Source organism: Hermetia illucens, chromosome 5 (assembly GCF_905115235.1).
Source record: "Hermetia illucens chromosome 5, iHerIll2.2.curated.20191125, whole genome shotgun sequence".
In the NCBI taxonomy this organism is placed as follows: Eukaryota; Metazoa; Arthropoda; class Insecta; order Diptera; family Stratiomyidae; genus Hermetia; species Hermetia illucens.
Genome location: NC_051853.1, coordinates 5,790,140 through 5,813,808, shown reverse-complemented (window position 1 = coordinate 5,813,808; position 23,669 = coordinate 5,790,140). Strand labels below are relative to the sequence as shown.

At 42.0% G+C, this 23,669-nt stretch overlaps 1 protein-coding gene across 6 annotated transcripts in view; it reads right to left on the bottom strand.

The window, feature by feature from the left end:
• Nucleotides 1–23,669, bottom strand: part of LOC119656751 (stromal interaction molecule homolog) — a 173,172-nt gene that overhangs the window by 34,548 nt on the left and 114,955 nt on the right. For all 6 annotated transcript variants that reach the window (XR_005250091.1, XM_038063312.1, XM_038063309.1 and 3 more), the window contains 4 exons: nucleotides 16,899–17,018; nucleotides 16,725–16,837; nucleotides 15,673–15,788; nucleotides 15,423–15,595 (listed from right to left, as the gene is read on the bottom strand). Coding sequence is in view for 5 of the 6 variants with exons in the window: in XM_038063312.1 (XP_037919240.1) it covers nucleotides 15,423–15,595; nucleotides 15,673–15,788; nucleotides 16,725–16,837; nucleotides 16,899–17,018 (522 nt within the window). In the remaining variant the exon portion in view is untranslated. The remainder of the gene's footprint in view (nucleotides 1–15,422; nucleotides 15,596–15,672; nucleotides 15,789–16,724; nucleotides 16,838–16,898; nucleotides 17,019–23,669) is intronic.

Sequence of the window (23,669 nt, the reverse complement as noted above, 5' to 3'; positions counted from 1 at the left end):
CTCGACCATATGCAGCTAATGTGAGGATGAGGAAAAGACGGGTCTGCACTTTGCATGCAGCTGCCTGGCATGCTCACCTTGGTCAAGTTTTCTTTAACGAAGAGTCTGCGCATTCTCTTCCTCTGGAAAATGTTCTCAGTTTCGCAGAACGCTGTCAGTGAGAAGCCAACGAATAGACGATCTCCAGGGATAGTACAATGGGCCTAACAAAAGTCTGACCGCTGGGAGCGTCGACTCTCCCAACTAAACTAATTAACACTACGGTCCTCCCATTCCGGGAAGAGAGAGTAAGAGCGCAATCGAGTTATCTTGCGAAAGATGAAAACAAGTCGGGAAACCGGAAGCTGGACGCTTCAGGTACGAAAGGTTTTGTGTATTTCTTAGTACGTAGCACGTAATATATCCATACATTATGTGAGAGTATCCACTTTCGGATGATATTGACATTCATAGTCTTCAATTTTCAAAGAAGCAACAAATTTGAGGTATTATAACTTTGTTAGTAATAGTGCGATTTCCACCAAACTTGGTAGGATCATGCTCTATATTATAGCCTATATCACTGCAAAAATTCATTGTTCTAGGATGAACTTAAGGGGGGTTTCTAACCAATTACAAAAAATTGTAGTAATATACTATTATTAACTTTATTTAAACAGATATCGGCATGGAAGGTATTTCGGAGCCCAGGCACCATATCGTCGCAGCCTCCTGATTTTTTTCAAATTTTTCGGTTTGGTAGTTTCTGAGAATGGCCCCCTTAAAGAAGTGATCACTTTCAACCCCCCGCGCTCCCCACCCTTCCAACGAATGTCAAAACTAAGATCGGCTTTCAAAAGTACTAATCGATACCCTACATGACTATATTTGATGAAAAAAAATTTTACACCCCCCTTTTGCATGTATGCAAAAATTCGACGTTAAAGGATGTAATTCACTGTATGCGTGAGCGTTCACAGGTCCCACCTTTCTACCAAATTTGGTGTCAATCGCTATAACAGTCTCCGAGAAAAATGCGTGTGACGGACAGACAGACAGACAGACAGACGGACAGACAGTGGTTGGAGAGACGACACGGTGAGATTAATTATAATCTCACCCAGTTTCTCACGGGACACGGAGGATATCTCCAATACCTCCAATAAATTGAAGACCTCACCCGATTGTCCAAATTGCAATGGAGTCCCAGAGGACCCAGAGCATGTATTCTTCCACTGTCCGAGATTTGTGGAAGAAATGAGGAATCTAGAAGAGACTCTAGGAGAGGTGCTGGTACCAGAAAATCTGGTACCGAAAATGCTAGCACATCAAGAGAATTGGGATGCGGTCAACTCCATGATCGCATCTATTCAAGATAAATTGCGAAAGGCAGAGGAAAGGAGAAAAGCGCGGTCACGTGCGCCGCGTATAGAAGAAAGGTGACAAAGCTAGAGTGAGCTGACTCCGCCCCGTGATGTAATACCTTATGGTGGTTCCGCGGGGCAACGAGGGAGTCGGGGGTGGTTTTAATGGGTAAAAATCCCACACGCTAGTGTGTCCAGACCAGTGTCTTTTTGAAGATTTCCACCTCCTCAACAAAAAAAAGACGGACAGACAGACAGACAGTAAACCGATTTTAATAAAGTTTTGCGTTTACACAAAACCTTAAAAAAAGACTTATCAGGAAATACGCGACAATTATGAAGTTCAGGCGATCTGCAACTTTCCTCTAGAAGAACGTCAGCAAAGGCCTGAAAAACCAGCAGGTGGAGTTGAAGTATAGAAAGAATATGAAAGCAACGCAAGATGCGTCAAAAGCAGAAGCAACCGCACTTCCCGCTAAGAGCATCATAAACGCCAAAATCGAAAGCAGATAGTCCATTGCAGAGTGAACTGGGGAAAAGGTAAGACTCATCTGAAGGAGACGTCATCCAGGTAATCACCAGCGCTCAAAACAAAAGGTGGGGAAGAACAAGTGGAAATAATACACTGCACCGTTGCTTAAAGCAAAGCGGATACGAATAGTGGAGCACCAAAGGAAAAGATGAAGGACGAAGCAAGGCTAGACTGACAGCTTAGCTCATTAAACCGACAGACAACCCAAGACCATTGCAAAAGTCCTCGGCAAAATCCGCTAAAAGTTCCTGAAGTCAGTGGAACTGAAGCATCTCCCATACGGAAAACGTCTTCGAGCCTAGACTACAAATAAGAAAAAGTTTTGAGACGGTCAAGGGGCTTCTGGGAGAGAAGGCTTTGGTTGTGGAAAACCAAGATCTTGACTGTTTGAAAAAAAAAAGCCGAAAAAATCAACAAGCATGGATAATAATAATAATCGTTGGCGCAACAATCACCATTGGATCAGGGCCTTGAAGTGTGCTGGAGGACTTCATTCAAGACCGTAACGGTACACTAGAGTACACTGTAGGGAGCAATCTAGTCAGCATTGCGCTCGGACGAGACGGGTGTCTCGTTCGCATAGATCTCTACTTCTTCGGATTGCTTGGATGCTATGACCATTCCAACGTCATCTTCGAATCCGGCGACAACGTTTGGCTTAGCTACTGGGAGTAGTAGAATGCCAGCATACATTACATTCCATAGCAGAGGACCCAGAACAGATCCCCCCCCCCTCCCCCCGATTATATCATACGTCTCCCACCCTTCGTCCAAATTGTATAGTAGCTTCTGCTGTCGGAAGTAGTGGAAGATTACACTTAAAATATTGTAGGCGTTTGTGCCGCGATAAGGACTTCGATGATACGGTTCCATCTGGGAGAATTAAATTCGTTCTTGATGTTGCGAACCAGCGTGTAGGGGCTAGTTCCACAACCATTTTGGTAACATCAACTGCTGACCGAGCCTTCAGGAAGTCAAACTGTCTATCTGATAAATAACCGGCACTATCAATTATTAGATATAATCGGTAATAGATTATCCGCTCTAGAACCGTGCCTATTGTAATCACAAGGCAGATAGGTTTACAGAAAGGAACCTCATGATGTGGCGGCACATCGGAAAGAAGAACCACCGACTGCGTTGCCGGCGGTGAGAACACTTCCTCCGAGGTACTGAACTGGCAGCCTGCGACTCGAATGCCTGATAATGCTTCATTGCCTCGAAGTCGTTGCAAATGGCAATGTCCCGATAACTGAGGTACTCTATTGCACTTGTTATTGCCAGCCCCGCGAAATATTTGGTACCAAAGCTGCAGAAGGCCTTTAGCCATTATGCCCAGTAATAACGGAGTTTTGGTTCGTGTATTGGTTTCACTGACCTTGGTGGCAAATAGAGATATACACAATAGCACGGCCGCATGTACCGACGACTATCGCTGCATTTTGACTCTACCTCGCGTCTGAGGCGGGGAAGAACCACAAGTCGCATCTGGAACTCGGCCATTTATGTTGGACTGCTTCTCTACGGATAGCTCCTGCCCCTCTTTGTTGAGAAGAAAAACTAGCCGTTGCACAGCCCGAAGACCATCGTCCCTAGGGAATCTCCTCAACATTATCTGTCGAACAGTACCCTCATAGTCTGGATATACTTCAAGTACTCGCGCCATTTTCCTGTCCAAAGGGCTGTGATCACTTTTCTTTATGACGATCAAGTCGCCTTGACTTACTTGGCTTCTTATTTTCGTAATGTCACTCGAAAATACAAATTGAAACTTTAGTATTCGAATCAAAATATCGAAGATATGGTTCTGCATACATTTAGCAACTGAATACCTTGAATACAATTTGCAACTTCGTTGATGTGACATTTTGTCGTAATATATTATGGTACGGAATATAATACACTTCTCCGCTTGTATCCTCTAGCAACTCACTTGGAACTTCCGTCATGTGGTTCAGAGTTAAATATTCACGCATGAAGTCTTCCAACCTGCGCTTTAGTTCGACATTCTTCGCCCACCTTTTTTCTTGGTCCAGAAACTACCATATTGCTTTGTGGTACGAATTTCCTAATTTGATACTATCTTGCCGCCAGGGAGTCGGGGCTGTGTACCTTCCTTTGTCCGGTAATGATTACTCTTCAACAGCTCCTTCTGGAATCCTCTTTATCCAGAGGTATCTTGAATTGATGTTGTGGAAAAGTCAAAGCAAACGATGACGTGAATCCTTGTCGGGGTAGTCTCATATTCAGTGCACCCTACGAATTCAACGAATTTCAGCTTTTCGTCCTCACCGAACTCTGAATTGAGGAGTTCACGGACAAATTCATTCCACAGAGTGTTTTCATCTAACTCCCTGGCAACGTGGACACTCAATTTGCTTCGAACGATGTGGCAGTTTTCGAAGAGTGTAAAGGTCTTGCGACTTTGGTCTTGCTCAAGGGCTGGACCTACTTTAATCTCAAGACAATCTTGTTGCAAGCCTCCTCGGGACTGTTACTTTTGCCTGGTTCTTCCTTGAAATGGCCGTCGTGATCATGTGGCCGAGAAATTTTACCTGTTTCTGTAGGAATTTGCATTTTTCAACGTTTAGAACAAGCCCAGCCTCAAGGAGACGTTGAAAAATGCACTCGACATGGCGGCATGGTGCTGGATCGTCTGAATAGAGCTTCAGTGCTTCACGTACTTGTCCTCCTTGTTAACGATTTGTGGATTCTGAAATTTGCTGTTGTGTTGGTTTTTTTCCGTATTGAAATCTTTGCTGGACGACCTTTATTAGTCAGTCACCAAAACATGTAGAGAATAAAATTATTTTTAGGGATATGAGGTACTCTTGGGTTTTCCATCCACTTGATGGCTGACCGGATCAATTGGAAAGAAATTTTCTTTCTCAGTTTCTGGTCCGTATACCTGTTTGTTTGTGTTTGTTATGGGCTAGAACACAAATCCAAAAAATATAGACGTTTTGCGGTTTTGTCCAGGGCAGAGACAACTCATGAGACCTTGTCTCTGCCCTGGGAGCAACGTGAATGAAGTGGTTACTCGGTGTTATTTGCTCCCTTAAATTTCTCCGGTTGTCAGTCAGCATCATCCAAAGGTACAGCAATAACTAAACATTCCTGATCACAGCCTAAGCAGTAGCCAAGCCACTTGCAAATGTGATGCCAGATATCTGGAATACTGGTTTGGTTGAAATTGTCATAAAGAATGGAGTGTTCAAGCCAATGCAGAAACAACGTCATATTGAATAAAGACGCTATTGTGGCCCAACAGTTAAAAACTCGCGAAGACACCAACATCTTTCAACAAGCTTTAACCCGAAACAAAAATTCAGATAGCAATCTCTTGAATTTAATTAATAATAACGTCCAGCTGACTTCGATGGTAGGAAATAGCCTAGAGGGTGATGAACGAAGCTGTTCATTGATGAAGGAAACGAAGGGAACAACGAAGCCAAGGAAGATAACGAAGACGATGATATCTATGAAGATTTCAAACTTGAAGATCTCCCCTCAAATACGTACACCGATTTCAGGTGCAAGAAAAGTCGCTGATAACATTATTGAAACAATCAAAAGTTAATCTCAAGCGATTTCCAATGATTCGCAATGAAAGATCACCGTGAACCGAATGAGGCTCATCTGAACGCTTCAGAAAATATGTTGGCTAAGCCGAATTCGTGGGAAAGTACTTTAAGAAGCTAATTTACCCGTCCGACCTGGTGTCGATTCTTCAGTAAAAACTAAAGTAAAAAACAGATTTTATCTGCAAAAGCAATTAACCATCATTATGACACATAAATAAAACCCAATGCAGTCATCAGTATCACAATTCTACTGCTTTTACTGGAAAAAAGATTGACAAGATTATTTGAAGCAACGTGCTCTGTACTATCCTCAGTAAAACAAAAATAAAATGCTGGGATCAGGAAAAGAGATAAACAGAGTATAGTTGAAGTTATTCTACTATGCTAAATCCTACCTGATCTCTCTTGGTGACAGGCCCCGCGACAGGTCGACCAAGAAAATGCATACAATGTCGTTACAAACATGATGATCGGATTGAGTCACAAGCCTCGGAGAAATGCTAGGGCGTCCACCTCAGTCGACGCGGCAGAACGGGCCCCGGTCCTGTCGAGAAATGGGCAAGGGCTCTTGACGCATGGACGGCGTCAGGACGTAAGCAAGTTAGTCCGCACGCAACGAACAAAACAAATACGTGTCTGCACGCTAAATGTTGGTACCCTAACTGGAAAGACGGGGGACTCGCAAGAGCCATTCGGAAAAGGTGCATTGACATCTGCGCTCTGGAAGAAACCCGATGGTCTGGTGCCAAAAGCTGCGACATTGAACGCGAACGCGGTAAAAATGGCTACAAACTTCTCTATTTTGGTAACCCACACACTCAATATGGTGTTGACATTACCATCTCAGAGGATTTCCGTGATGCCATTAAAGAAGTCGAACGATTCGATGATCGGCTGATAAAGCTCACCATTATATCAGCTGATCGCACTATTCACTTCTTCACCGCGTATGCACCACAGACAGGTCGACCTGATGCCGAGAAAGATGCCTTCTGGCAACTTCTCGATGAAAAGACTTGTCACGTGCCTGCTGACGATTACATAATCATTGCCGGCGACCTTAATGGTCATGTGGGTGAATAGACAGACGGTAACAGGTGCCATGGGGGAAAGGGGTTCGGAGCGCGCAATGAAGGTGGCGAGCGTATAATCGATTTTGCGGACACCCATGACCTTGTACTTATGAATACATGCTTCATCAAACGATTGTCTCATCTTCCCACATTTTATAGTGGGAACAGTAAAACGCAAATCGACTATATTCTCATAAGACGCCAACATTTTACCACTGTCACTGATTGCAAAGTCGTTCCCTATGAGACCATCGCACCTCAACATCGGCCGTTGGTTGCCGTCCTGCGAATTAAGCCACCGATAAAACAGCGTGAGGAACGCACTGGCCCGCCGCGAATTAAATGGTGGCGATTTGGTGAGAAGAAAGAAGAAACGGTCTCACTCATACGATTGTCAACCATTACGAATGTGGAAGAATCATGGAACCAAATGAAAGACACGATCCACAAACCGGCCTCTGCAACCCTCGGGATCACCAAGCCGGGTAAGCGGTACATCAACCGAGATACTTGGCTTTGGAATGATGATGTTGAAATGAAGGTCCGTGAAAAGAAACGCCTCTACCACAAATTTCTCGACGATGAAACATCTGCTAATTGGCAAATTTATAAAAATGCCAACCGGGAAGCAAAGAAAGCGGTCGCTGTCACCCGAGCGAACCATTTCAAAAATCTTTACGATAAACTGGACACTCGGGATGGCGAGAGAGATCTGTATCGACTTGCTAAAAGCCGTGATGAACGCACACAGGATATCGAACACTTCTGTTATGTTAATGACAAGAACGGTACTTTGCTTACCAACCGTCGAGCCGCAACGGATAGATGGCGAGAATACTTCGAGCAGATTTCAACTGAAGAATTTGCTCATCCTCCACTTCCACAATCATTGCCGACATTTGGACCAGTTCCACCAGTCAGCGCAACTGAAGTCGGCAAGGCAATAAAACAAATGAAATCGGGGAAAGCAACAGGACCTGACGACATCGCATCTGAGCTCTGGAAAGCGAAGAGCTGGGACCCAACACTATGGCTCAGTGAATTCTTTAACCGGGTTATTCAGGAAGGAAGAGCACCATCTGACTGGCAAGAAAGTACCACTGTTCCATTATGGAAAAAGAAAGGTAGTCCAGCAGAATGTTCAAATAACCGTCCGATCCGGTTACTTTCCCATACCATGAAGATTTTTGAACGCATTCTTGACAACCGTATTCGCGAAAATGTTGAAATAACCGTGAATCAAGCCGGATTTGTCAAGAACTGCGGAACTACTGACGCAATACACGCTGCGCGGTTACTCATGGAGAAACACCGTGAGAAGCATCGCCCTCTTTACATTGCATTTCTGGATCTAGAGGAAGCGTTTGACCGTGTACCACACGAACTCATCTGATTGCTTTACGACAACACTTCGTGTCAGAAGAACTCGTGCGCTGGGTTCAATTGCTTTACCACGATCTGAAAAGTAAAGTTCGAAGTATGGCGGGTGTATTAAAACCGCTTCGTGTCTCTGTTGGTGTTCATCAAGGAAGCGCCATCTCACCACTCCTCTTTGTTCTTGTTATTGACACCGTCACACGGGATATCCAACGACCAGCGCCCTACACACTGCTTTATGCAGATGATGTTTTCCTAGCATCTGATAGCAAAAATGATCTCGAGCAACTTGTTCAAAAATGGAATGATCGCCTCATGCAAGACGGTGTCAGATTGAATTTAAACAAAACTGAATTTTTGACGACGGATCCCCATGAAACAGGCACAATCAGTGTTCTGCCCAGAACTGAGCGATTTAAATACCTCGGGTCAACGCTATCAGCCAATGGAGAGCTGCGTTATGAACTCGGATGAAGTGGCGTTCCACAACTGGTGTTCTTTGTGATCGACGTATCAACGAACGTTTCAAATCTAAAATTTACCGCAATGTCGTCCGTCCAGTCGCTCTCTATGGTTCTGAGTGTTGGCCGACCATAAAAGACAATGAACGGCGTCTTGCGGTAATGGAGACGAAGATGCTTCGTTGGACTAGTGGCGTCACACGTTTAGATCACATCCGAAATGAGGATATCCGCGATCGTTATGGGGTTGCACCGATCGTGGAAAAGTTGCGAGAGAGGCATTTTCGATGGTGTGGTCACGTAATTCACGCTAACGAGAATTCAACAACCAGTATCGGCCAGAACATCGAAAGCAATGGTAAGCAACCAAAAAGCCGGCCAAAACAATGGTGGCTTGATACGCTGGATGGGGATTTAAAGGTCTCGCGATTACATCTTGATCAGGCATTTGATAAAATAAAATGACGAAACCGATCACCACGAGCCAGCCCCGCTTGTGAACAGCACAAAGGCTGAAGAAAAAGAAAAAGATGTGAGGAGCGACGAGTGCACGACAGCTCCGTGTAATATAGCTGCAAATTACATTGCCCTCTATTTTCTAGAAAGCGATTTAAATAAATCATTTGATGGAAAGCCCCGTGTTGATAATGATCAACCTCATACGCTTCACACTCTGAGTTTAATATTATTAGCAAATTCCAACAATTTAACCAACATCAAATATAAAAAAGGGCTAGGGAGAATTAGATTCTTCTTGAATGGAATTTTAATATTTCACTCGAATTTCAATTATTCTCGTTAATTATGACGTCAGCATCTTATTTGTATGGCTTAGGATGCTGTTAATTTGCACGAAATTGATAAGTTGGAACTGCTATAACTTTCCCACTAATAGGATTTTCATGAAACTTGGCATGTGTATGCACAAAGCTGTCCTCTATGCCGGTGCAAAATTTAGTACACTTAGGAGTAACTTAAGGGGAGTTTTTCAGTGAATTTCTAAAAGTTGATAATATACTATTAGTAAATTTTTTGAGCAGATACTGGAATGGGACATCTCTCGAAGATTAGATTTCACATAAGTGTTTTACACAAAATCTAAAAAAGTGCTGCAGATAGGTAGATTCTTCATAAATGCGACTTTAATATTTCACGCGAATGTCAATTATTCCGGGTAATTATGACGTCAGCATTTGATTTGCATGGCTTTGGAAGCAGTAAATTCGGGCGAAATTGCTAAGTTTGAACTGCTATAACTTTGGTGCTAATGGCCAGATTTCCACGAAATTTAGCACCTGTATACGAAATATTGTCCTCAATGCTGGTACAAAATTCGGAGGTCCTAGGATGAATTTAAGGGGCGCTTTTCAGTAAATTTCTAATATATTTCTAATATATATTAGTAAGTTTATTTGAGCAGATATCGGAATGGGACATATTTTGAGGCCTAGATATCACCTAGTCGCACCACCCTGATTTTTTTTCGGATTTTTAGGTTGGATAGTTTCCGAAAATGAGTCCTGTCTCACTTCAAATGCGCACATTTTGACTCCTTACTCACGCACTTTTCAATTTATGCCAAAACTAATGTCAGTTTCGGAAAGTACAAATCGGGACCTTTCATTTGATACCCTACACAACTATATCCTGTGAAAAAAATTTTTGAATCTCCCCTTTGCATGTATGGGGAGCCCCCCTTTAAACTCCACCTAAATTTATGCCACTCGCTGTATGCGTGGGATTTCATAGTTCCCATCTGTCCAACAAATTTCGTTCGGATCGGTTTAGCCGTTTTGGAGAAAAGTGCGTGTGACAGACAGACAGACAGACTGACAGACTGACTGACTGACAGACAGACAAACGATTAAGAGACCCAAATGAAGAAGTGCTATCTCCCCAACGAACAGCAAAAAGGAAAAAAGAGAAACAGATGCCGGCGCAACCTAGGAATGACGGAAGATCATCTGGGCATGTGGAAAAGGCCACTAGCAGCGCCGAAGACACTTGGACTAAGGTGGGACCTAAGAAGAAGCTGCAAAAAAGAGCTAGGCCGGACGCGCTGATAATAACAAAAACCAGCGAGTTGACGTACGCGGAAATCCTACGCAAGGTTGAAGCAGATGCCTCCTTGACGGATTTGAGTGCAAATGTCACGCGGATAAGACGAACACAGAAAGGCTATCTGTTGTTCGAACTTAAAACTAGTGACGACGGAGGCGAAGATCTACGGAAGAAAATCGAAGTATCGCTAGGTGAGGCTGCGGCGGTCAAAATGAGTAAAGATTCGGTGGTGATCGAATGCAAAGATTTGGATGAAGTCACCACAAAATCTGAGATCTGCGAGGCCTTGCAAACCCAATTGGGATTACAATCAGTGAGCGAGTCTAATGTGCTACGACTTAGGAAAGCGTACGATGACACGCAGATAGCGTCGATAAGTCTTCCTATTGAAGCAGCGAAAAAGACGATTGCAGTGGGCGAAGTACGTATTGGATGGATGGTCTGTCGGTTACGGGAACAGAGTCCAGTACATAAATGCTATAAGTGCTGGCAGGTTGGTCATATAGCGAAAGCTTGCACTAGCTCCCAAGACAGACCAAATCTGTGCCGCAAATGCAGAGAACAAGGCCATTTGGCAAAGGACTGCAACGGAATGCCCAAGTGTGTATTCTGCGTGGAAGCAAAAAGTAGTGACAGCGCCCACATTGCAGGAAGCAGTAAATGCCCAGTGTTCAGAAAGGCGTTCATAAATAAAGCCAAATGAAGTTTATGCAACTCAATCTGAATCAGTGTCGAGCGGCCCAAGACCTACTTTCCCAAAGCGTATTTGAGAACAACGTCGACGTTGCGATTGTATCTGAACAATACGAAAATCTGCATAGCGGAGTATGGATAGCAGACAAAACCAGTAAGGCGGCGATATGGAGCTGCGGAAGCCAAGCTATAGTAGATGCGAAAAAACATCCACAAGACGGGTTCACCCGTGCCAAGATTGGAGGGATATATATCTATAGCTGTTACGCAGCACCGAGCCTCACATTAGAGGAATTCACGTCATTGCTGGAGAAACTATCCTTCAATGCAAGTCGCTACAACCCCAAAGTAATAGCCGGCGACTTCAACGCATGGGCAGAAAAATGGGGTAGCAGAGAAACCAACGCAAGAGGACGAATATTGCTGGAGACATTCTCGCGCTTGAACGTGGTACTTGCCAACTCTGGGGGAGCCAACACATTCCGGAGGGGAGAATTGCAATCGGTGGTAGACCTCACCTTCGTCAGTGATACTCTAATCAGAGACTTGGAGTGGCGTGTCAGCGAGGAGTACACACACAGCGATCATCAGGCTATCATCTTTCAAACCTCGCAAAGGAATAATATGAAGCCATTAAAACGAATAACGATGAGCTGGGTAACTAAGAAATTCGACGCAGAAATGTTCAAGGAGGTACTTCTGGAAGATACATTGCTATCGGGAAGCGCACAAAACAAAGTTTCACAGGTCGTGGAAAAATTGCAGCGGGCATGCGATGCCGCTATGCCGCGATGTAGCATTTTCCGAAGACGAAATCCTAATTTTTGGTGGAATTCCGAAATTGAGGAATGCCGGAAAAAGTGCCTCAAAGCTAGGAGACGCTCCCAGCGCAGAAGAAATCGACCTGAGTTCGATGAGCTACACGTGCAATATAAAAATGCGAGGAAAAAATTGCAAGTAGCTATCGCAAAGAGCAAATCCGAACATTTCAAGCGGATGTGTACTGAAGCTGACTCTGACCCATGGGGTGGCGCATATAGGTCGGTGATGTCATCACTAAAAGGCGAACGTTCCCCACCGATTACTTGCCCAGAGTTGTTGCAGAATATAGTGAACACTATATTCCCAGTGGATCTGAATGGTACAAGTTTGCCTGCAGTACATTTAAATCCCGACGAAGTTTCGATAGTGGTTAATGAGGAGGTTCTAGACGCAGCAAAAAAATTAATTGAAAAAAAGACTCCAGGACCGGATGGAATCCCTAACATTGCACTGAAAGTAGCCACCAGGACAGCACCAGGTATGTTTGCCCAAGTTTTCACGGCATGCCTTAGGGAAGGAGAATTCCTCGAGCAATGGAAGGTACAAAAGCTAATACTCATTCCGAAGGCAGGTAAACCATTGGGTGACCCCTCCTCATATAGGCCGATATGTCTTGTCAATACCATTGGCAAACTATTTGAACGAGTAATATATAACAGACTGCTCGGTGTTGCGGAAAAGGAAGAAGGCCTTTCCGACAAACAATTCGGATTTCGTAAGGCAAAATCAACTGTCGACGCAATCAGCATGCTGACTGGCTTGGCTCAGGCTGCAATAGAAGGAGGAAAATGCTGTGCAGTAATAACCCTCGACGTAAAAAATGCGTCAATAGTGCAAAATGGAAAAAAATCATCGAGGCACTCGACAAGATACAGGCCCCGAAGTACATTGTACGCATTGTGATCGAGTTTCTCCTTGGGAGGAGATTTTACTGCGACTCGGACGATGGGCTAAAAATATTCCCGACAACTTGCGGAGTGCCACAGGGTTCTGTCCTGGGTCCCTTGCTGTGGTTAGTTATGTACGATGGAGTTTTGACGCTACGCCTACCGGACAACGTGACAACTATTGGCTTCGCCGATGATATCGGAATAACAGTGGTTGCAAAGCACCAAGACGAGATCGAGATCTATGCAAATGAAGCGATATGGGAGATCAATTCCTGGTTGAGAAATTCTGGCCTTTTACTTGCCAAGCATAAAACAGAAGTAGTTCTCATTAGCAAGAGAAGAAAGAACACAACTGTGAAAATCAAAGTTGGCGGAAAAACAATTTACTCCCAACCATCGCTCAAATACTTGGGAGTAATTATTGACAGAAGACTCAACTTCAAAAGACACATTGAGTACGCCGCAACTAAAGCGTCTTCCATCGCTACAACGATCTCGAGGATACAACCAAACATTGGTGGGCCAAGACAAAGTCGACGTTTTCTGCTCTCCAGGGTAGTCAGCTCCGTGCTACTCTACGCAGCTCCTGTTTGGGCAACTGCTCTGAATAACAAAGTGAACTGCCGAAAATTGGGAATGGCGTATCGGTTAAGTGCACTCCGGGTATGCAGTGCATATCGGACAACATCAGGAGAAGCAGCATATGTACTAGCGGTGGCAACAGCGATGGGACGAGTCCCAAACTGGTCGTTGGGCATATCGCATCATTCCGGATATTCGGAGATGGTTTGAACGAAACCATGGGGAATTAAGCTACGAGTTAACACAATTCTTAAGTGGACATGGAGGTTATCGTGCTTATTTACATCGATTTGGTCACGACGAATCACCATGCTGCCCAAGATGTGGTAACGTGGCTGAGAATGCGGAGCATGTCATATTTGATTGCCCCAGGTTCACCGCGCATCGAACAAGAATGGAAGCGGTCGCAGACAGGCGTTTAACACCCGAAAACATTGTGGAGTTTATGCTGGAGTCAACGGATGCCTGGAACCAGGTTGTAAGGGAACTGCAAGCTATTCACCAACAGCTTAGGCAGGAAGAACTACGACGAAAACAAGGAAGGGAGAGAACCATAATGAGCCGCAGTTAAAAGCTGATCCAGCCCCGCGACGCAATACTTGATAGGAGTTCCGTGGGGAGAGTGGAATGAGAAGGAGGTGGTTTTAGTGAGTAGAAGTCTCACATAACTGCGTGGCAGGAACCAGCAGTAGGTTTTGAACCTTTCCATCTTCCAACGCCGAAAAAAAAAAAAAGACAGACAGACATTGAATCGATTTTAATAAGGTTTTGTTTTATACAAAACCTTAAAAAACGATGATCGTAGAATTAAAACGCATCTGGAAGGGCGATCGAGATTCCTGATAAACATCTCCCTGTTGAAGGTTCTCGGAGGCGGACAACGAATTCCTGAGAAAGCCCTCTCATGAAAATTCATGGTTTTAGTCGTGAAACGAGATAGCCGACAAGTATCTGTTCCAAGAGAAATTCTTTCTAATATGATATTTGAAGTATGGACTTGGAAACTTCCCCAGAAATATAGACTTACATTCGTAGTAAACTTCACGATTGCGAAGACCTTCTTAAACAGCATCACGAACAGATCTCTGACTTATCGGGAAAATTAAACTTTCAAGTTAATATTGACACAATTCACTTGAAATTACCAAAAACAGATACAAAATTTAGTTAGTTGTTTCCGGCTGGTGGACTCAGTGTCTTCTTAGTGATATGTTTAAACAGACAATATTGAAAAATTTTACTAAGCACACAAATATATCACAGAATATCTGCCAAACACTGAATCAAATCATTATGCCAGCAAATAAAATATTAGCTCACCAACACAACACTTTCATCCACAAAACAATATCATCAAAGGTGGAATAAACTGTAGAGTATCACATGATTATACGGTGGGAACCTAGCGTAGCAATGATCGGTTTTATGAATACACTTTACCAGTGGCTAGTAATGTTTATGGTGTACTTTGGACCATGGCAACGCAGATTTAGGTATTTCTTTGGAACAAAAATATTAAATTTCCAGAAAAAAAAGTCAAATGGACTTTGATAGTTCTAGGAAGAGATCTAAAAAGAAGAAAGGTTTAGATTCAATAATGAATGATGACATTGGCCTTTTGAAAATTGGGATTCAAAAATATTCCATAATATACTCAGAGTACCGTTGATTATCTCATCAAATCTAGAGGGGGGCTTTTGAAATATGGATATATGTGTCTAAGCCTGTGGAATCAGCTCTCATAATACAAAGATAACAATTAAATTGTTTCTGGAATTGTTAACGAAGTAACTGAGCTTGGCCATATTCATAGCTGAGGTTGGTGGCTACTACTCTACTGTACCGGGCGTGAGATTACGTAAGAACGTTTATATCCACTTGTCCATTATATAGCAGGGAGTAATTGCAAGCACATATTAACTGAAGTTATGTTACCAAACGAGAGACCAAGAGAAGTTTTTGGTTTTATTTAATGGTAAGATTCATTTTAACTTTCAAAAGTACCTTCTGCATTTCCTGTAGTGCATTCTCAGCCTTCTGAAGACCCTCCATGTCTTGCGCCATTCGTCTCAGATGTTTTTTGGCATTTTTATTCTGCTGATATGCATACCAACAACCAATGATTGCACTTAACAACAGTGTAACTAGGATGTAGTCTTTCCAGCGTGTCCCAGTTTCTGAAATAATTAAAATTAAAAAAGATATTATCACGTGTTCAGTTGTCTCCAAATCACTCTCAAAAGTAAAATCTCACCTCTTGGTGGACCAAAAAGCACTACATCCATCGCCTTCAAAGCAATTTTCTGTTTATGAATTGGATCTTTAATGCCGAGAACATTACTGACATAGTGCATGTTATTAACAGCCAGTCTGTAAAATGTAAAAATAGAAAAAAAAATGAGAAAAAGTGAATAAAAAAGATACAATGTAATCTGTGTTATTGTGATTGCGATGTCGTTACATACTACTGATTTTCAGTACATTTTTTTCAGTGGTTCTGTGCTGCTGGGGTGTAGTTGCCCAGAGTTCTGCACTTTGTTTCTCATGTAACGAGAAATAATGAGTGTAATCCGAACGTTGGCTAGAATCAGGGTCCAGTGGTTCTATGGATAACCCATGACTAGTGCTTAACTCAGTTTAGTGTTTAAAATGATTCGTTCACAGAAAATTGACTGGAAATTTATAATTTCAATAAGCAAAATAAAAAAGAGACATAAATCAGAGAAATGCCAATTAATGGAGAATTTGCTGGTGTTGGGGACATGAATTTGAAAATAGTCTACCAGATTGTTAGTGCAGATTGTGTTAGTTACACTTGTTGATTCTAGGGGACATTAATCTCTTCAGGTGAACATTCGTGTAGTTCAGCAAGTAAAAACTGTCGTGAACTTCACCAACGCTAGAGCTAGCTGTATTGAAGCTACTACTCATGATTACTTTGGAATTGGCAACAACTGAAGCTGCGTATTTTTAAGCACAATTGAAATTGGGTATATCCAAATGGCCTCTACTTTTTGCAAGTTCCCCATAAATAGATAGAATGTTTTTGAACATCTATGGTAGCCAATTATAATTAGGAATATTTACAAATATAAATTACACGTGCGGAAAAATTTCAATCTGGAAAAGTACCGCTTGAAATGCGTTTAATTTTAAGAGAGAAAATTTATTCAGGAAGAATATAAAAGCTGTTCTATTATGATTGAAATACACATTCATCACACAGCTGTATAGATGAAGACAGCTCGTTTGAATTGATCGAAAACATCAGATAAAATCTTATTAACAACAGATACATTCTCTCACCTTGGCAACACAGCTCCAGTGACTTTGTGCAATCTAAAAAGGTCAACATATTGTGGTAATTGAACAGACTGTGCCAGCCAATCTGTAGTTTGTTCTACTGTCCAGTTGTGCACCTGAAAAAAATTTCAAATTTAAACAATATTTATCAAATATGATGTAGAATTGAATACTAACTTCTGATCGTAGCCATGCCTCCCATAATTCCTTAACAGAAATGTGCATGTCATCATTATAGTGAAAGGCTTTGTGCCGCTTCTCATAACCTGAATCGTATTTCAACTCTTCGCGAAGGAACTGTAAAGAAAAACATGTAATTAGCACTTTTGAGCCATTATTTTTTTAACATAGACAAAATTCCTTTTCAATCATTAAATTAGGTCGCGGAAAAAATGTTGTAATTTTTAGTTGTCCCACGACGTCCTGGCAGGCTACAGAGAGAGCTAAGTTCTCTGGTCCGACTCACGATGATCATACGTGGGGACGAAACTTGGCCAGGCCATTGGCCTATGTGTGCCAGTTGTCACTCGGTTTTTGGGCACTGGATCCTGTATAATTTGCGGTTTCATCCAGGGCAGAGGCAACTCATCAGACGCTGCCTCACATCTGCCCTGGACGAAACTGCAAGTCATGTGTTTTGCAACTTGGATGCTTGTCCAAGAATGAGGGTCCCGTGGACCACAACCGAGAAAGTATGTTGCTTTCCAACTGGTCTGGTCCGCGATTAAATGGATGGCGGACTTAGAAATCCCTCGATTCTCAAACAAAATTTTTGCTGGACTCTTTATTGCCAGACTCGTTGCAATTTTTGTCCCAACAACTGCAAGCACAATTGTGTCGGAGCCTGTCCGAACAGGCAGGACACATGTTGCAAGTTTAGACATAGCTATCGTTATTATTTTAACATAGACAAAATTTAAATTATTATTATTAAACTATCATATTAGATGCCAGAACAATCATATGCATAAAAGTGAAGCGGCGGCTTTACGGTTTCTTACCAGGGCAGATAAAGGAGCACTTAACATCTGCGAGCCGCTACGGTCACGCTGCTCCCAGGGCAGAGGTGAGGCAGCGTCTGACGATTTGCCTCTGCCCTGGTAAGAAACCGTAAAGCCGCCGCTTCACTTTTTTGAAAAGTTTGGGTGCAAGCCCTAAGCGAGGGGTCCGTGGACCAGGAAAGAGGGAGTAAGTTGCTTCCCATTTGATCCGGTCCAGCATTAAGTTGATGCGGACTTAGGACCCCATCATTCTCAAAACGAATCATATGCATCTTTATCAGTTCCAGTGATCGCCTTAGCTCCGAATAATAATAATAAATTCTGCCGTCTCGAAAAGGTGATTGTAGTTGCCTTAATATTGTCAGCTACATATATTACACCTAAATCCCCCACGGCTTCCTTTAATGTCTGGTGCGCCATGCAGAAATACACCATGCAGAAATACACCATTCTGCATACGTCCCCGGTGTTGCTTGGAGTTCTCAACGGATTCTCTCATTAACCTACCATCGGCCACCATCACCATCGCTCTTTTCATTTTTTAAGTAGGTAGGATCGTCCGAGCCTAAATGCTTGGCACTTAGTGCTAGTATTAGGTAAAATCCGGCATCTGCCGAAATTGTGACAACTCGGAAAACACATTCTGTTAAGAGCAACTTCCCTTGCGTCCTAGAAGAACTTTGTGCTTTTTTTATTGGTTATAGTATAGCTATCAGCTCCTGTCGCTCTTTATTGTTCTGAGTGTTGGCCGACTATAAAAGATGATGAACGGCGTCTTGCGGTAATAGAGACGAAGATGTTGCGTTGGACTAGTGGCGTGACACCTTTTGATCACATCCGAAATGAAGATATTCATGATCGATATGGAGTTACACCGATCGCGATTACATCCAGATCAGGTATTTGATAGAAACAAATGGCGAAACCGTTCATGACGAGTCGATCTCGCTTGTGAACAGACCAAAGGCTGAAGAAAAAGACTGTTGCCATCAGCTATAGTATATCAAATAAGCCCATAACCAACAGGAATTTTAGTATATTTCCAAGCATTTTAACTTGGCATCTATCTCACACAAGTACCAGACAGTGCCCCCGAACATGTATCGAGCTTTCGTCACTCTCCGCACAGAATCTGCAGACTGTACCCACAAATATCACTAGCTTTCTTAGGCGAATCAGCAATGACCAGTGAGTATTCCCACTACGATTCTCAAGCTCTTCTTAGTGAATTTTAAACAATCCTTTGAGCCCTTAAGTTCGTATCCCCCTCCCCGCCCGGAAAAGGTAATATGCTTCTTTATCAATTTCAAATTGCAAACTTTTTTTCTGGATTAATCTCCAAAGAATAATATATATATGGTTGCCATTTACCCCTGGGTGTGGTATAGCACATCAACGAGGGTTAACTGAAAGACGCTTAAGCTTTGCACAGGAATTCCGGCGATGTCTGCACTCCTCTACTGTTCTGTACCAAATGCTCTTGGGGTGTCCCATTGGTCGCTCATCTTGCAATGTATGACCTACATACTACCGATTCCGGTTTCTGACCACATCGAATACGGGTGTCAGAACTGTGTGTCGTCCAATTTATTCGTTTGTAATAATATAAAGCCAGCGTACTCCGATGATACGACGCAAATAGGTGCTGACAAAGACCTGGAGCCTTCGAGTGACAATGGGAGTGACTTTCCATGCTACCGCCTACCTATCGGCAAAAAGCCGGAAGATTGTCCAGATCTTTACAAACAATCTCTTCCGCCTCATAAGTTAACAAGTAAGCAATAAACAATCTAAACAAAGGTCATAAAATTATTTTTATTGTAAGGATTTTGAACACGAAAGGATTCTAGTTTCGCATAAAAGAGGTATTGGAAAACGATAATTAGTCCTAGTATGGAAGGCATCCACGTAAACATATATATATATATAATACGTAACAACCAAAGCAGCCGTGGAATCGCGTAACCCAACATGTTCAACTTCGAGAGTTTGAAAGAGGAGCAGCCAAAAAAGGGTCGCGAGAAAGCGGCTGGAACGTCATCCATGAAACGTCATTGTATCGAGTATGTAAAATTAACTCAAGATATTTACAAAACGATAAGAAAAGGGATTGACGAAGTTACGGAAAGAATTTACCCTGAAATATTAAAAAAACGAGATAATTACTTTGAGGGACAAACGAAAGCCAAGATTGAAAGGACTGTTTCAAAAGTTGAAGGTAAGTGTTGATCCTCGATATTCAGATATGCTTGAAAAACCGAACCAAAACGTATAGATGAGTGGAACCCCAATCGTAACCAAGGATAATGACACAACAAAGTTTAAGGCTACGAGGTGTAATGAAACACCATTCTCTATTTTCAAAACGCAGCTTAAGCTGCTGCGCCAAGTGTCCTTAGGGCCACCTACTCGTCGGCCATTTTGAAAGAGTGGATTCCATGCATGGCGTAGCCAGAATGCAATTACCGCCCCTCCTTAATGGGTAACCTATCCTCTGTCATTTCGTCATTCCGATCAGATCGCCTACAGGTGACATCCCTGCTACCGCCTGAGTTTTTCAGATGATACTACGCAGGCAGGTATTGACGAAAGCTTGAAACCTTCCTGTGACAGTGGGAAATCACTTTCCATGTGCTACTTCCATGTAACAACACAGAAAGGACATTAGCATAGGATGGTCCCAACTTGATCTTGGTGTTGAGATAACTGCATTCCCAGATTTTAGATAAGGCAGCGAAAGCGTATCTAGCGCTATTAATGAATCGGATAATATCCAGTGCGGTGCCACCGCCAGCAGGGAGCACGGTTCCTAGATATACATACTACTCAGATCACTTGCCGGGAAAAATTGAGTTATAATACAATTTTGGTTTGGAATTGAGGGAGCCCAGTCAAATGAATAGAAACTTTCTGCCAATTTTTTGATCCATAGGTTCCACTCATGGTTCTAGAAACAAGGAAGACTACGGTTTCGTCCAGGATAGAGACAACTCATCAGAGCTGCCTAGTAGAGTGCTGAACAGTAGAGGTGAACGACTGATTAGTTAGCTCTGGTTTGATAGTCGGCTGTACCCTTTAAAACCATTTGAATTATGCTAGGCGTGACATCTTGAGTACGAACTAAAATCTTTTTGATGCAAAAGCTCCAGAACTTTCTTTAAATTACGTTTCTGGTAATATATTTTGCATGATTCCTATGCCCCTTGAGTACCTACCATATCCTTGTCCTCACCTATCAACCAGTTTGTAGAAATACCTCCTGTCATCCATGACGTTCTGACAATGAGTGCTGTTACCTCTCCGTATTATTGAAGCCTTCAACTTGTTTGACCCAGCCATGTTGGCTCTAATCAATAAAGTTAGCATATCTTTCCTATGCTTTCGTTCGAAATATTTATCAACTTTTAGCATTAAAGTGTAGTTTGGTAAGCACTTGTGAAAAATAAAAAATAAATACTTTCAGATTACTTTACAGAGGTGTATACATCCCGGTGGCAGTCCAGATCATCGCCTTAAAAAATCTGTACTAGGAAAGATTTTTAATGGCACTATGTTGAACTGCACCTACAATTGTACATGTTGACTGATTATCAATCAGTCGAACAATTAAGGAAAGTGCCTACTGCTCGCAAATTTGTAGAGTTTACGAAAAACTCACTAGAAGACAAGCACCGTTATTCAACGAAAAAGTGCTTTCCTACCCCATAACAAAAGGAAATCACATATTGCTCAATGACATTGACCCAAAGAAAGCTCCAAAATGGCTAAATGAGAAGTTTTACGACATTCACCTAACTAAACTCATAAACTAACATGTGAGGCATAGAGTATCAACAGCACATACGGGCGCGACGGTTTTAAGCAATTTAATTCAGCTTACCCAGGGTCCGAAAAGCTTAGGATGACCGCTTGTCGGCAACCTGGGGTAGTGGATACCATTGCATAGCATAGCCCGCTATGGTATTTTCGTTATTTCTCAATGCATGACCTATCCACTGCCTCTTACATTTTCTGATCAACACAATCACGACGATATTTTTGTGTAATAAACAATTCAATTACTTTTTTAAGTTCCAGCTCTTTTTTCGTCGAAGGCATGGAAGATCGGATTACACCGCTTGCAAATCATTATTATTTTTTCATTGTCTTCATCGTTTTGATCATACCATTTTGAATTTCATGTACCCTTCCCGCATCCACAATATTAAAATTTAACATCCTTTGAATATTCTTTTTAAATGATCATATCAGCTTTACTACAAAAGTCTAATTCAAATAATTTAACATTAAAATCTGCACCCTTAAATCATATTTAATAACTACCCAATTGTATGCCTTTAAAACAAAATAATCGTTGATACTTTTTCTTACATTTTAGCATTGCAATGCTATATACATTTCCATGCTAACGTTCAATTAAATGCATTTTGCCAAAGCGGACGCGCAAAAGCAATATAGAAATAGTTATGTATGTACTGTCGTGACATTGTCGAATATGCATTGCAGCTTTTATTTTGGGAGACCCATCTGATCATCGGGGCAATCACTTTTTAGGGGTCAAGGAGACCATTTTTGGTAGGGCGGACGAACTGTAGGATCAGCGAGCCGAAAGAATGTGATAAGGTGTATAGAAAAAAAGCAAAAAAAAAAAACCGCCAAAAGTGTACCCAGGTGGTATTTGAAGGACTAAAGAGTAACGAGTCGGAATACCGGAAGCTGGCACTTGGGGTATAGAAATTTTGTGTTCATCTTATGTAAGAAACTTCGACGGACATTTTTTTATTATCGCCGGCTTTTTAAACTTCTAAAATATTTTCAATGCTTTTAAGTTCAAGCAGTCTGTTCAAAATGACACACAAAGGACCGTGAGGGATCCAGGGTGGTTTGCATCCAACGAGGCGAACAAGGCCGAGTTATATACAATATTTTGTATAATTTACTCATAATGAAATAAGTTGCAATAATGTTTTATTTGACGCGCTTGTTTATTTATGATACCTAGAGAAATATGTTGATTTTTTGACGACTTTTCACAGAAACCTCTGGTTCAACTGGCACGCGGGTAATCGGTGCCAACCAGACAGGTAAAGAGGGATTCTCCTGTACTTTGTCATTCTGGTTACTGTGAATTGTCATTCTGAATAGAATTTCAATTTAAACGCATGGTAACATATAGATTATAAAAAAAATTCTTCTAAAAGTTTATTAAATTTTTCTGAAACAAAATGTGGAATACCAGAAAACATGTTATCGCTAATATTCAATTCATTTATTCATTCATTACACGAACGGATTAAAGTCGACACTATGTCTACCTGTTCTTGGGTAAATAATCAATTAATTATGTGAGATTGACAAAAGCTCATTCAATTGAACCTTTCGCAATTCATCATCACGCTTTTGTGTGGAGGAGGTTACATTTTGCTATGTTTATTTAGGCAAACCTTAATTTTCCGAGCTAACTATCACGTTGATCGAATAATCAGTCACATGAAAATTATTTATTAAACTTTTCTCTTTCGGAGGTTAGCATAACTCTGGATGGCATGTGACAAACCAAAAATTATCAGAATAAATGACATCTAATGATAAATTTTGGCAGAACGATCTCGAAAAACACAACCAGAATTTAGGTAAGTCTTCGATGGTTAATATTATTCATAAGAATGGTACGGTATCAAATTGAATCGTAGGCAGTCATAAATTTGAATACGAAAGGCCATATTGTAAGTTCGTGTCACCGACCCAAACTGTCAAAAATTTTTCGATCCTTAATAACCTTTTTTAGAACTTTAGAACTATATGACTTGCGGTTTCGTCCAAGGCAGAGGCAACTCATCAGACGCTGCCTCACCCCTGCCCTGGGAGGGAGGATCGAGGTAGTGCAGGATGAGTTTATAGTATAATAGCAGCAGGGGCTTATTACGACACTGTCTTATTATAATAT